Source organism: Bacillus rossius, chromosome 1 (assembly GCF_032445375.1).
Source record: "Bacillus rossius redtenbacheri isolate Brsri chromosome 1, Brsri_v3, whole genome shotgun sequence".
NCBI lineage: Eukaryota > Metazoa > Arthropoda > Insecta > Phasmatodea > Bacillidae > Bacillus > Bacillus rossius.
Genome location: NC_086330.1, coordinates 148349866 through 148365924, shown reverse-complemented (window position 1 = coordinate 148365924; position 16059 = coordinate 148349866). Strand labels below are relative to the sequence as shown.

The 16059-nt window shown below is 37.6% G+C and overlaps 1 protein-coding gene across 1 annotated transcript in view; it reads right to left on the bottom strand.

Moving 5' to 3' along the window:
• LOC134537516 (discoidin domain-containing receptor 2-like) overlaps positions 1-16059 on the bottom strand; it is a 228358-nt gene that overhangs the window by 41381 nt on the left and 170918 nt on the right. Inside the window, exon 8 of the mRNA XM_063378070.1 lies at positions 36-137. Within this exon, the coding sequence (XP_063234140.1) occupies positions 36-137 (102 nt within the window). The remainder of the gene's footprint in view (positions 1-35; positions 138-16059) is intronic.

The following is a 16059-nucleotide window of genomic DNA, read 5'->3' as shown; positions in this document are numbered from 1 at the left end:
CAGAATACGGCCGCGTGGGCGAGGCGGCGACTCACTTGTCTCGAAGGAGTCCCAGCGGGTACGCGCGCCCTCCGGGTCAGTCAGGACGTCCTCGTGGCTGCTGGCGGCCTCGTCGGTGAAGTTGCCGTCGACGGCAGCTGCGGGCAGAGCACGGCGGAGCTGACGGCGAGGCGACAGTCGCTGCAGCGCCTCCGCCTTCGCTCGCAGGTGCATCTCGGTCGTCACATCAACCACACTCTTACTGGGAGCATTTTAAAAAGAATTTTAGATATTACCTCATTTATTTACTCAACTACATGTGAATTTTTGACCTGTTTTTACGCCACTAGAAAGAACATCAAACAGTGTTCAAGTTTATGGTTTAAAGAGCATTTTGCCCAAAAGCGGACATAGTGTCTTATTCCTCCGAGATGCAGATATGAAAACTTATTAACCATTTATTGTCTACACTATTTGCAAAAAAAAACATGTTTAATGTTGAAACTGAACAGCTGGTTTTTTAAAAACTTTGGATAAAATATTTAGGATTGAACACTGATGTTTGATACAACAAATACCTAGATCCACCGCAAAATCTGTTGCTTATAACATTATATTAATTTGAAAGAATATTTGGAGTAATAATTTTACTTTCTAAACATTTTGATAATCGTTTATACGTTTGACTCTTTTTTTTTTCGGGATGAATCAGCAGTCGAATTTTGTGGTCGAATTCGGACTTATTATGTGTGCAATAAAACTGAAACGGAGTCGCGTCTAGTAATGGAATATATTGCCAAAATAAAGGTATACTTCGTAATAAATGATAATCTCATGCCCAATCCTAAGATTGGTGGTAGCAGGTGCAGAGAAAAATTAACCGCTAGTCATGACTTAGATACTTCTGCTGTGACGCTGAAGAAACATTTAGATAGATTTCGAAGAAAGACTACCTACTGTAGCCGTTACCGTTTATATATTAATATATCTATATATATATAATATTTATGGACACGATAACTGCCTTAATTTTGCACAATTCACTTCTAACCTAATACGTAGAATATGGCAATTGAAAATATCGGTCGAGTTTATTAATGGGCATAATTCAACCAAAGGTTGAATGAAATGGGTAAGATTAAAAAAAATCACTAAAACTCCCATTAAATGAAAAATACCACATCCATACGAGTCATACCAAAAACATTTGTCTAAATAATCTTTTCATACAATCAACCATAACGGCAAAGGATGGAAAAACAAGGTTTTAAGGACGAAGAAAAATGTCATATCTTCCTTATGAAGCACACCATCGAATCCGTTCAAATTGTTTGTAACTCTTATAATTTATATCTAAAATTTTGTCTGGAAGAATTTTTGATAATACCAACCATTGCTGTAAAGGGTTGGAAATTCAGGTGAAGACATAAATAAAAAATGTCATAATTTTGGTATTGAGTTTACTATTAAACGTTTTCTTATTTATTGAAAAATTAAAAAATGTTATCTAAAATTTTTTATACTTTGAACCATTACCGCAAGGGGTGGAAAATAACAGGGTTTGAAGGCAAAAAAATAACTCTCTTATGCAGTATTATGTTCAATCCGTTAAATTGTTTGTAAGCCTTTAAATGTTATCTAAAACATTTGTCTAAAACAATTTTTGATACAAAATAACTATTGTTGTAATGGGTGGAACAAGGATTCAAGGACAAGAAATTTCATAACTCCTTGGTAAGCACACCATCAAATCCGTTCAAATTATTTTTAAATTTATAATTTTTATATAATAATTTAGTCTGAAACAAATTTTGATTAGACAAAACAATTCCTGCGTGGGGTTGAAAATGTCAGGTGTCGAAATAAAATAAATTCATAATTTCCGTACAAAGTACCCTATTAAATCCATTCTTATTTATTGTGAAATCTTTAAAGATTACCTACAACTTAGGCCCGAAATAATTTTTCATACGACGAACCTTTACTGCAAGGGGTAGAAAATAACAGGGGTAGAAGGGGAAAAAATATTAACTGCATTATTAAGTCCGTTCATATTGTTTGTAAACCTTATAAATATTACATGAATCTTAGTCAGAAATAGAAGAATGTATTACCGCTAAGGGTAAAATAAACAGGAAAAAAAATCTTATTTCCGTTATAAGGTAAAATGGAAAATATAAATAATTCAATGTCAATCTTATACAAATTATCCAAAACTTTGGTCTGTAATAATTTTAGATAAGACGAATTATTACTGCAGTCGGTTGAAAAAATCAGGAGTTGAATTTAAAAAAATCTTCTGAATCATTTTCACTATCGAATCAGATTGTATTTATTTTAAACATTTTAAATATTGTTTAAAACGTTTGTCTTAATTATTTTTATGTAACCAGTCATTACTTCAGGGCCTAAAAATAACAAGGATTGAAAGACAAAAAAAAGCCTTTTTAGTAGGTATATCGTTATAATTTATTATAAAAATTCTAAACACTTTAAAACCTTTTGCTGAAAATTTTTAACGCGAAGAATTATTACTGTAAAAACCATGGTTTGAAATTAAAAAAAAAAATCAAACTTTCCTTAATATTAAATTCGTTCGAATTTAATATAAACCATTTTAATATTATCTTAAACTTTGGTCTAAAACAGATTTTTATAGTACTACGTACTAGTGAAAAGAATGAAAAATAGTGTTTGAAGGTCAAAACTGCATAACTACATTAGTAGGCATAATATAAAATTCGTTTCAAGCTATTCAATAGTGGATGCATTGAGTTACAAAAAATTCGAAATATTTTCACTCCATGGAATATGAGAAAATGTATAACTGATCATTTTTGAATATTGGAGAATATAAACCTTGTGTTGTAAATTAAGTTCTTAAAATGTTCCAGAAGTTTATGGAAGTTTGAAGAACATTTCCAGAAGAAATAGGCATGTTCTTCTAAATCTACCTAATACGCCTGTGGGATTTGCTGAAAGGTTTAGTTTTTATACCGATAAGTCGCGGTGCGACGCTCGTGTATAGTTAATACTTAACGTTTTTGGGAGGAGGGGATTATGTCGCAAGTTATTCACAAAGGCTTAAGGCAGCTCGGGCCTCTTTAATTTGAGTCATGCTCGTGGTGTTGTGATCACAGCCATACTGTAATTTTTTTGTAAACGAAACATCAATATTCGTGTAAAATTACAGATATTTGTACATTTGTACTCTTACATGAAAACAACTGTATCACTCACTACAAAATAGCGTTCGTAGAAATTTTGGGTTCGGATTGTTACCCGGGAATTTATGCTTTGTGCTGTCACAGTACCTCCAAAAGTTAGAGTACCTAATTTGTAAACCGTTCCCGGAATAGCTTTCCAGTATAAACAGCGCAAATTAATAAGCATAGTAAAACAAAATAATGTACAATTATTTAATATGCTAAAATAGTTTCCACGGTTTAAAAAAAATTATTTTTGAATAAAACATCAATTAAACTATAAAATTATGCGCCAATATGCATAAGATATACTTACTATTATCTCAATAAACTTATTTTATATATGAAAAATTAAGCATAGCCGTGTGTTGTACAAAGTTACAACATATTTCTTGTAATATTACAAACTATTTCTTGTCAACTGTTTTATAATTAAATATTTTGTTAAAGTACAGAATTTTTTTTCTGTTCACGATCCTCACCAAAAATAAAACCATTCTGTAATTTTTGTTCACTTGTTCTGGATGATTCAATTGACCTGTCGACATTTCGTTTGAAAGAAACGCTTTATGAACCGCATTTAGTCAGTGCAAATGTGCGCTCGAACTCAAGCAGTGAAGGCCGGCGCGCATCCGACTGCACGAGGACTTGGGGAGACACGTGTAGTTCTGCAATGCAGTGTGATACAGAGCAGTGTAATGACATACGTTACGATTTACTTTTGGAAGTTACTCGTCGATTGCAGCCCATTTGTTGGTGAGATTAAACTTTTTTTTTTTTTTTTTAGTTCTGCGCATTTTAAACCTTAGAAATTGTATTGAAAATTCCAACTTCTTCGGATAAAAAACTTTGATTTTAGAAGTTTCTTACTGAAAATGATCTTAAATAATTTTTTTAACTCATTATTCATTTAAAAATAATTAATTAAAACTAGTTATTCTTGAAAGTGATAGTACAGTCAAATACTATTTTTTTTTACGTTTATGACCACACTCTATTGTTATTTTCTCTTATTTGGTCATATTTTTTACCTGTAACAGGCAAACGGACTGAGAACATGAAAGTATATCTTTTGGAAGTTATGAATATAATAATATTTCAAACACAAATACAATTTTTTCTTAACTGTGTTGGGTGTATAAAATACTAATGAACTCGCGTTCATGAAAATAGGTAATCTACTTACGTTTCGTAAGGATTCCGAAGTTTTAAAATTCGTAACATTTTTTATTTGCAAGAAATTTGGTGTTAAGATAAAGAAATAATTTATTTGTAAGCTTAGACTCTTGTAACACTTGAGTGGGTGCAGAATTCCTTGTAAGTAAAATGCGCCAGTTTTGATTCCACTCTGAATGATTAACGTCTGGCAACACAACAGCGGAACGCGAGGATGTTGACGTGCAAGAGGAGGAACTTGCGGAACGCGAACTGACGAGGGAGGAGAACAACAAAGTAGAGCGAGAAATTAAAAAGTTAAAATTTCAGTCGGCGAGGGGCTGGAGGGATATAAAGTCCCGCTGCAAGCGCTCCGTCCGGAAATAGGATTCCAGGCAGTAAAAAACCTCCACCCAGAGGCTTTAACTAGGTTCAGCTAAACCCAGGTTACGACGCTCCGGCTTTATCGCTTATTACCCTCGGCTGGAAGTTTCTTCCTTTTTTTTTTTACGTAGCTGCATGCTGTTCGAAAGTATTTCCAGTAGTTAGTTAGCTCGTTATTCACACGTTTACACCTAGCTGGAGACGCGTAAAAAACAACGTTGCGAATTAAACAGGCGTGATATTATTGCATTTTTTATGCGCAGAACCATTTCTTCCTCGTCTTAAAAGAACAAGAATTGAAAATCTAACCAATAAAACATACTGTAAACCGAAGATTATCAAAGGTTATCTGTGAATAAAGCTCCTAATTTAATCAAGTAGGCCCTGTCATATATCTAACAGGTTAGGATTAATGAGCCAAACAAAAGAAAATTGCATAATCATACTTTTATTTGGGAAATCAAAAAATAATTTGTAATAATATTTTTTTACTAATTTAGTGAGAAAAACTGACCGATTTTATTTGAGGACTTAATGGTTGAAGGCAATTCGAAGATGGTAAAACTGCACGTTAGAAGGAGCTTTCCATTCTGCCACATCACGTCCAGACCTGGCTAAGCGGGCCGCCAACCTCCGTCAGAAGGAGACTGAAGGGCGTGTGTCCAGTTCCAGGTCGTTATTTTATACTTACGTTCCACACGGTTAGACATGCCGACTTTTTGAGTGGCTGAACTTTCAAAAAAATGAAATATATATATAGAGCATAATTTTCTCATAACTGACTGCCAAAGTTGCATTTATTTATCGTTCTTGTGCATTACGTATAAGGCGAATAAACAGGTATAGAAAACTATAACATTTTAGATTTATAATCAATTACACTAGCTACTAAATGTTAAGAGTAGTATGTAAATGGGGTTCCGAGATCAGGCTTCAGGCTGTGGATTGAAGATTGTCGGTCCGCCATCTTGGATTTGTGACGTCACGACGGCAAAAATTCCTCAAAATTCCTCAAAAATGCATCAAAATGACTCAAAATTTCCCGTTTTAAGAAAAAATTTCCCGTTTTCGAGGGAAAAATTCCCGTTTCGAGCGAAAATTTCCCGTTTTATTCCTTAAAAATCCCAGAGGCTGAAAATTCCTAAAACTGGCCTAAGCATCCTTAACTCAAGCCAACGTTAAGCCATTTATAGGATTATGACGTCACCGCTGCAGTTTCCGTTACGCCCGCCATCTTTAAATTTACTATCCAATTTTAATGAAATAGAAAATTTTTTAAAATTTATAAAAAAATTCAATTAATAAAATTTTAATAAATTATTAATAAAAAATATACTTTTACGACATGGAGCTCGGAGTCCTCGGTTCGAACCCGACGAGTGCAAAAAAATAAAAAAATGGCGACCGATCCTTCCCTCACAGTGGACGCTGGCAGACTGACTCCCACCACTTTTTATCATCATCTAGTATGACGTCATGTACGCCATCTTAAAATGTGGACGCCATCTTGAAAATCTTTATTTATTAGCCCCCGCCATCTTGAAATTCGGACGCCATCTTGAAATCATGTAATTTTTTAGCTAGAAATGCGGGAAAAATTCCAATAGTCTCCGAAAAAAAAATCAATTAATTTACAAATTGAATCGATGGATCCCTGTCCACGGTTCGATTCTTGACCAGAGACAGTTGTAACTAATTATTAAATAAATGTTAGGTTCTGTTTTCCATTACCTTTCGCGGAGTTTATTAATCATTCACTCTACGAAAATCAACTCAAGTCATTATATCGGACCAACGAATTAAATCAGTGCCGATTAGCCTATTATGAAAGTCTAATTTTTCAATAATCTGAGTAACATATAAGCCGTTCGTGTACAAAGCCACACATATAGATCAATTGCCTTCAGTCCATGAGACCGAGTCATGTCATTATCAGACGTATAGGCTAGTCATTTAAGGACCACATGACCTTCGTAATCCATCGTGACATTTTTATACATTCTAAAGGACCAAGTAACCTTGTAAAATATTTTAGTAACACCAAGAGGTGATAAACTAGTAAATATTCAATCACTACATTTTGTACTACGCGCAATCAACAAAAAAGGAAGCACCAACAACGAAAAGACAGCACCACCAACGAAAAGACAGCTCATTTGGAAGCACCGACAACGAAAAGGCAGCACCGCCAACGTAAATACAGCACATTTGGAAGCACCGACAACGAAAAGGCAGCACCGCCAACGTAAATACAGCACATTTGGAAGCACCGACAACGAAAAGACAGCAGTGACAACGAAAAGACAGAACATTTGGAAGCACCGACAACGAAAAGGCACCACATTTGGAAGCACCAACATCTAAAAGACAACACCGCCATCGAAAAGGCAGCACATTTTGGAAGCACCGACAACGAAAAGGCAGCACCGTCATCGTAAAGGCACGGACCGCAAGACCGGGTCATGTCAATATCAGACATATAGACCATGAACTCAGTACACACAGGAAAAAAGAATGTACACGCAGGAAAACGGAACGTACACACTGGAAAACGGAATTTACACTCAGGAAAACGGAATGTACACGCAGGAAAAACGGAACGTACACGCAGGAAAACGGAAGGTACACGCAGGAAAACAGAACGTACACGCAGGAAAACAGAACGTACACACAGGAAAACAGAACGTACACGCAGGAAAACGGAATGTACACGCAGGAAAACGGAACGTACACGCAGGAAAGCGGAACGTACACGCAGGAAAAACGAAACGTACACGCAGGAAAGCGGAACGTACACGCAGGAAAAACGAAACGTACACGCAGGAAAACCGAATGTACACGCAGGAAAACGGAATGTACACGCAAGAAAACGGAACGTACACGCAGGAAAACGGAACGTACACGCAGAAAAACGGAACGTACACGCAGGAAAAGGGAATTTACACGCAGGAAAACGGAATGTGCACGCAGGAAAACGGAATTTAAACGCAGGAAAACGGAACGTACACGCAGGAAAACGGAACGTACACGTAGGAAAACGGAATGTACACGCAGGAAAACGGAATTTACACGCAGGAAAACGGAACCTACACGCAGGAAAACGAAACGTACACGCAGGAAAACGGAACGTACACGCAGGAAAAGGGAATTTACACGCAGGAAAACGGAATGTACACGCAGGAAAACAGAATTAACATACAGGAAAACGAAACGTACACGCATGAAAAACGGAACGTACATCAGGAAAAACGGAACGTACACGCAGGAAAAACGGAACGTACACGCAGGAAAAACGGAACGTACACGCAGGAAAACGGAACGTACACGCAGGAAAACGGAACGTACACGCAGGAAAACGGAACGTACACGCAGGAAAACGGAACGTACACGCAGGAAAACGGAACGTACACGCAGGAAAAACGAAACGTACACACAGGAAACGGAACGTACACGCAGGAAACGGAATGATCACAGGCTCCAAAATTCATTGGCTCCAATATTCATTTACTCCAATATACATTGACTCCAATATTCATTGGCTTCAATATTCATTGGCTCCATCAGTCATTGTCACCAACAGTCTTTTGGTTCCAAAAGTCTTTTGGCTCTAAATATATTTGGCTAGAATTCTTCGAGTCTAAGAGACTATGAGGCCACATGGCTACGAGTCTAAAATGATCTAGATATTTACGAGTTATACACGGCTTGCGAGGCTAGAGCTACGAAGCTTCTAGTTCACAAGTTTACGTGACTGCGAGGATACAGGACTACTAGTCTACATGAGTACTTGACTACGAAGCTACTCGTCTACAAGGCTCCAATTGCAGCATCTGTCTTCGTCAGAATTTTCTCTCTTGCTCCAACTGCAACACCACCATTATGTTATAAGATTACATGGATACTTGCTTACGTAGCTTCAAGTCTACGTGGCTCCAATGTATCATGACTACGCGAATTCAGGCAATGAGGTTACGAGACTACGTGAATACAAATTTTCAAGTTTACGAGACTGCGAGGCTACAGAGCTACGAAGCCTCTAGAAAAAGAGTTTACGTGACTGCGAGGATAGAGGTCATCAAGTCTACATGAGTACTTGACTACGAAGCTACTCATCTACAAGGCTCCAGTTGCCGTATCTGTCTTCGACGGAATTTTCTCTTTTGTTCCATCTGCACCACCAGCATTATGTTATAAGATTACATGGATATTTGCCTACGTAGCTTCAAGTCTACGAGGCTCCATTACATCATGTCTACGCGACTACGAGCCACGAGGTTACGAGACTACGTGACTACGAATCTTCAAGTTGACGAGACTGCGAGGCTACAGATCTACGAAGCCTCTAGAAAACGAGTTTACGTGTCTGCATGGATACAGGAATACAAGTCTACAAGGCTACAATTACTACATTTGTCTTCGACGGAATTTTCTCTTTTACTACATCTGCTCCATCACCATTATGTTATAAGATTACAGGGCTACTTGCTTACGTAGCTTCAAGTCTACGAGGCTCCAATGCATCATGACTACGAGACTACGTGCCATGAGGTTACGAGACTATGCGATTGCAAGTCTTCAAGGTTACGTGATCCCGAGGCTATAGGACTACCAAGCTTCCAGAACGTATGGTTACGAGACTGCATGACAAATTGGCGGCGCGGCTACGAAACTTCATGCCTCTAACTGACTACAATAGCACTATTCAGTGGTGAGAGTTAATTTATCTCATGCAAAGGTACTTGCTGCAAGTAGTTCCGCTTTTCAACATCAGATGACGTCACGTGTTGCTTGCAGGTAAATAATATTTATTTCTTATATGCGGGATGCTCACTATCGATCGCATAAGAAGGATGGCTTCGTTAGTCTCCAAGGAGAAGGAAGTTCGTCCTTCCTGCTAGTGCTTCTCAGATTTCTCACGGTCCACCATCTTGGATTGCGACGTTACGGCGACCATCTTTGATAGGTGTGACCTTGACCTTTGACCGAAACCGCAGGAATGATCGCAAGCACTCGGATTAATCATCAAAATATTGTTAAGAATAATCAGGAGCACACGGAGAAAACCATCACAATATTGATAAGAATAATCAGAAGCACACGGAGAAAAACGACACATGTTTTCTTTGATATCATAAAATTACAGGAAAAAAAATTTAAAAATAAAAATAAATTAATAAAAAAATTAAAAAAATTAAAAAATACATAAACTGATTCTGCTAGCTTGTAAACTTATCATTGTTGAGCAAAGATAAGAGTTTTAGTACAAGCCAGAATTTTATGTATTTTTTAATTTTTTTAATTTTTTTATTAATTTATTTTTATTTTTAAATTTTTTTCCCTGTAATTTTATGATATCAAAGAAAACATGTGTCGTTTTTCTCCGTGTGCTTCTGATTATTCTTATCAATATTGTGATGGTTTTCTCCGTGTGCTCCTGATTATTCTTAACAATATTTTGATGATTAATCCGAGTGCTTGCGATAATTCCTGCGGTTTCGGTCAAAGGTCAAGGTCACACCTATCAAAGATGGTCGCCGTAACGTCGCAATCCAAGATGGTGGACCGTGAGAAATCTGAGAAGCACTAGCAGGAAGGACGAACTTCCTTCTCCTTGGAGACTAACGAAGCCATCCTTCTTATGCGATCGATAGTGAGCATCCCGCATATAAGAAATAAATATTATTTACCTGCAAGCAACACGTGACGTCATCTGATGTTGAAAAGCGGAACTACTTGCAGCAAGTACCTTTGCATGAGATAAATTAACTCTCACCACTGAATAGTGCTATTGTAGTCAGTTAGAGGCATGAAGTTTCGTAGCCGCGCCGCCAATTTGTCATGCAGTCTCGTAACCATACGTTCTGGAAGCTTGGTAGTCCTATAGCCTCGGGATCACGTAACCTTGAAGACTTGCAATCGCATAGTCTCGTAACCTCATGGCACGTAGTCTCGTAGTCATGATGCATTGGAGCCTCGTAGACTTGAAGCTACGTAAGCAAGTAGCCTTGTAATCTTATAACATAATGGTGATGGAGCAGATGTAGTAAAAGAGAAAATTCCGTCGAAGACAAATGTAGTAATTGTAGCCTTGTAGACTTGTATTCCTGTATTCATGCAGACACGTAAACTCGTTTTCTAGAGGCTTCGTAGATCTGTAGCCTCGCAGTCTCGTCAACTTGAAGATTCGTAGTCACGTAGTCTCGTAACCTCATGGCTCGTAGTCGCGTAGACATGATGTAATGGAGCCTCGTAGACTTGAAGCTACGTAGGCAAGTATCCATGTAATCTTATAACATAATGCTGGTGGTGCAGATGGAACAAAAGAGAAAATTCCGTCGAAGACAGATACGGCAACTGGAGCCTTGTAGATGAGTAGTTTCGTAGTCAAGTACTCATGTAGACTTGATGACCTCTATCCTCGCAGTCACGTAAACTCTTTTTCTAGAGGCTTCGTAGCTCTGTAGCCTCGCAGTCTCGTAAACTTGAAAATTTGTATTCACGTAGTCTCGTAACCTCATTGCCTGAATTCGCGTAGTCATGATACATTGGAGCCACGTAGACTTGAAGCTACGTAAGCAAGTATCCATGTAATCTTATAACATAATGGTGGTGTTGCAGTTGGAGCAAGAGAGAAAATTCTGACGAAGACAGATGCTGCAATTGGAGCCTTGTAGACGAGTAGCTTCGTAGTCAAGTACTCATGTAGACTAGTAGTCCTGTATCCTCGCAGTCACGTAAACTTGTGAACTAGAAGCTTCGTAGCTCTAGCCTCGCAAGCCGTGTATAACTCGTAAATATCTAGATCATTTTAGACTCGTAGCCATGTGGCCTCATAGTCTCTTAGACTCGAAGAATTCTAGCCAAATATATTTAGAGCCAAAAGACTTTTGGAACCAAAAGACTGTTGGTGACAATGACTGATGGAGCCAATGAATATTGAAGCCAATGAATATTGGAGTCAATGTATATTGGAGTAAATGAATATTGGAGCCAATGAATTTTGGAGCCTGTATTCATTCCGTTTCCTGCGTGTACGTTCCGTTTCCTGTGTGTACGTTTCGTTTATCCTGCGTGTACGTTCCGTTTTCCTGCGTGTACGTTCCGTTTTCCTGCGTGTACGTTCCGTTTTCCTGCGTGTACATTCGGTTTTCCTGCGTGTACGTTTCGTTTTTCCTGCGTGTACGTTCCGCTTTCCTGCGTGTACGTTTCGTTTTTCCTGCGTGTACGTTCCGCTTTCCTGCGTGTACGTTCCGTTTTCCTGCGTGTACATTCCGTTTTCCTGTGTGTACGTTCTGTTTTCCTGCGTGTACGTTCTGTTTTCCTGCGTGTACGTTCTGTTTTCCTGCGTGTACCTTCCGTTTTCCTGCGTGTACGTTCCGTTTTTCCTGCGTGTACATTCCGTTTTCCTGAGTGTAAATTCCGTTTTCCAGCGTGTACGTTCCGTTTTCCTGCGTGTACATTCCTTTTTCCTGTGTGTACTGAGTTCATGGTCTATATGTCTGATATTGACATGACCCGGTCTTGCGGTCCGTGCCTTTACGATGACGGTGCTGCCTTTTCGTTGTCGGTGCTTCCAAAATGTGCTGCCTTTTCGATGGCGGTGTTGTCTTTTAGATGTTGGTGCTTCCAAATGTGGTGCCTTTTCGTTGTCGGTGCTTTTAAATGTTCTGTCTTTTCGTTGTCACTGCTGTCTTTTTGTTGTCGGTGCTTCCAAATGTGCTGTATTTACGTTGGCGGTGCTGCCTTTTCGTTGTCGGTGCTTCCAAATGTGCTGTATTTACGTTGGCGGTGCTGCCTTTTCGTTGTCGGTGCTTCCAAATGAGCTGTCTTTTCGTTGGTGGTGCTGTCTTTTCGTTGTTGGTGCTTCCTTTTTTGTTGATTGCGCGTAGTACAAAATGTAGTGATTGAATATTTACTAGTTTATCACCTCTTGGTGTTACTAAAATATTTTACAAGGTTACTTGGTCCTTTAGAATGTATAAAAATGTCACGATGGATTACGAAGGTCATGTGGTCCTTAAATGACTAGCCTATACGTCTGATAATGACATGACTCGGTCTCATGGACTGAAGGCAATTGATCTATATGTGTGGCTTTGTACACGAACGGCTTATATGTTACTCAGATTATTGAAAAATTAGACTTTCATAATAGGCTAATCGGCACTGATTTAATTCGTTGGTCCGGTATAATGACTTGAGTTGATTTTCGTAGAGTGAATGATTAATAAACTCCGCGAAAGGTAATGGAAAACAGAACCTAACATTTATTTAATAATTAGTTACAACTGTCTCTGGTCAAGAATCGAACCGTGGACAGGGATCCATCGATTCAATTTGTAAATTAATTGATTTTTTTTTCGGAGACTATTGGAATTTTTCCCGCATTTATAGCTAAAAAATTACATGATTTCAAGATGGCGTCCGAATTTCAAGATGGCGGGGGCACCTTTGTAATAAATGATTACTGCAATGTAGCGGGTTAGAATAAAATTAACCAGATGGAAATGTTTCTATAACACGAGTACACGCACAAGATGGTGTACTCCAGCAGGTGGTCGCTCCTGGTAGCATGTACTGAACATAAAATGTCGGATACATGATGGTCGACTAGGACAAAGTCAAATTTCAAGGACAAAGTAAAATTTCAAGGTCAAAGTCAAATTTCAAGGTCAAGGTCAAATTTCAAGGTCAAGGTCAAATTTCAAGGTCAAGGTCAAATTTCAAGGTCAAAGTCAAATTTCAAGGTCAAGGTCAATTTTCAAGGGTAAGGTCAAATTTCAAGGTCAAGGTCAAATTTCAAGGTCAAGTTTCAAGGTCAAGGTCAAATTTCAAGGTCAAGGTTCAAGGTCAAGGTCAATGTTCAATGTCAACAGTTGAGGACAAAAGTATGGTGACCAGATAATTATACTACATGGTATCGGCACACTCTAGCAGACGAAAAACCAGATGGTGGTCTCCAGCGGATGAAGACAAGATGGCGGACTTGATGTCTTACCTGTTGATGATATATACCTTGGTACTGGTGGTGGTAGATCAGTCTAGGTAGCTTTCATGGAGGAAGGATCGACCGTTTACTCTCGCCGGGAATCGAACCAAGGACGTACATCGATATAATCAAACAGAATTCAAATACGTTAATTTTTGATGAATTTTGGAATTTTTTCATTAAAATCGGATAATAAATAAAGATTTTCAAGATGGCGTCCACATTTCAAGATGGCGTACATGACGTCATACTAGATGATGATAAAAAGTGGTGGGAGTCAGTCTGCCAGCGTCCACTGTGAGGGAAGGATCGGTCGCCATTTTTTTTATTTTTTGCACTCGTCGGGTTCGAACCGAGGACTCCGAGCTCCATGTCGTAAAAGTATATTTTTTATTAATAATTTATTAAAATTTTATTAATTGAATTTTTTTATAAATTTTAAAAAATTTTCTATTTCATTAAAATTGGATAGTAAATTTAAAGATGGCGGGCGTAACGGAAACTGCAGCGGTGACGTCATAATCCTATAAATGGCTTAACGTTGGCTTGAGTTAAGGATGCTTAAGCCAGTTTTAGGAATTTTCAGCCTCTGGGATTTTTAAGGAATAAAACGGGAAATTTTCGCTCGAAACGGGAATTTTTCCCTCGAAAACGGGAATTTTTTTCTTAAAACGGGAAATTTTGAGTCATTTTGAGGCATTTTTGAGGAATTTTGAGGAATTTTTGCCGTCGTGACGTCACAAATCCAAGATGGCGGACCGACAATCTTCAATCCACAGCCTGAAGCCTGATCTCGGAACCCCATTTACATACTACTGTTAAGGTTTAATTTCTTTCAGAAAAAAAATATTAAACTTTTCCTAGCCTTTTAATATCCTAAGAATTAAAATGATTTTAAAAGGCTTAATCAATTGAAATTAATTTTTTCGAAAGTAATTTGAACCGCATCATGCAGTAGTCACCAGTATTGCCTTTAAAACAAAACAAAAATTGCAGTTATTTATTCCATTTGGTTCTCCTTATCCATGCTGCACAAAAATTTGAAAAACTGTACTTTTCCAGCTGATAATTCAGAACGTATGAACTATATATATATATATATATATATATATATATATATATATATATATATATATAATTTTATTCAAGTTTGGTACTCAAAATGTCTATAAGTTTAATCGTGTTAAACGTAAATATAAAATAATGACCTGAAAAGGAACATACAACCTTAAAAGGAAGAATGACTAATAGGACTCAGTTAACAAACTTTAAAAAAGGTCTTTACGCGTGACAGGAGTGAAACTTCTCTCTGATTATTTTATAAGGTTTGGATGAGGTAGCAGATAAAAAAAAAAAAATATATATATATATATATATACATATATAAGTACAAGTATGCTAGCAATTATTTATGCTATTGCGCAAGTATCCAAGTGTGCAACTATGCAAGTTTACTAGTATTCAAGTGTGAAATTATGAAAGTGTGCAAATTTACAAGTATGCAAGTGAGCAATTATGCTGCTTCATTCTACCTCTCCCGGTTACCCCACCACGTACATAATTATTTACCTCGTGCGATCGGAATTTTCGTAAAGCTCGAAAATTGTATCCCTCTCAGCAAAGAAGTTTCACTTAATAAAAATCTTATTGAAACATACATTCCCGAGACGTCACCTTGATCACACAAAACATGGTTAGAAAAGGAGGGAATCCTATGCATCGTCTGATACAGAGCACTGCTACTAAGGTGTGTTGGACTGCTTCCATACGGCGTCAGCTGCCTGCGACAGAAGCCATGCAGTGGAGTCGCGCGTAGCGGTCGCAGAGCACGCCTACACGCCAAAGAAAAGGTAGTCTTCACAGTTGGGGAAGATGAGAAATCAGAAAAAAATTATTTAAAAATGTTCTTGCACCTACAGATTTTTTACTTACAAATTTTTTTTTATTTACCACCACAAGGACGAAATCATTAACGGAATTACTTCGAGAGTAATGGAGGAATTCGTGGAGAGAAGGTTTCAAAAAGTACAATCCATTATTAGATCATGCATGTTCTTTGACAGATTTTTCTAGTTGCCGTGTTATGTTTTATTTTTATTGTAATAACAAATAACGCGCAGTGATCAACATACACTGATAAAAATTACAAAAACGATTTTTCGGGATCTGTCCTCAAAAAATCACTGTATTACTTTATTTTATGAAGATAATTTTAACTTTTTTTAATAAAAAAATCTTTAAAAGACGTTAACCTTTACTCACCATCCATTCGCTAGGAGCTGCTACACTCGTTTTTTTTTTTTTGTGGACAATTATTTAAACATGTATTTACTTTAGCTCAATTCA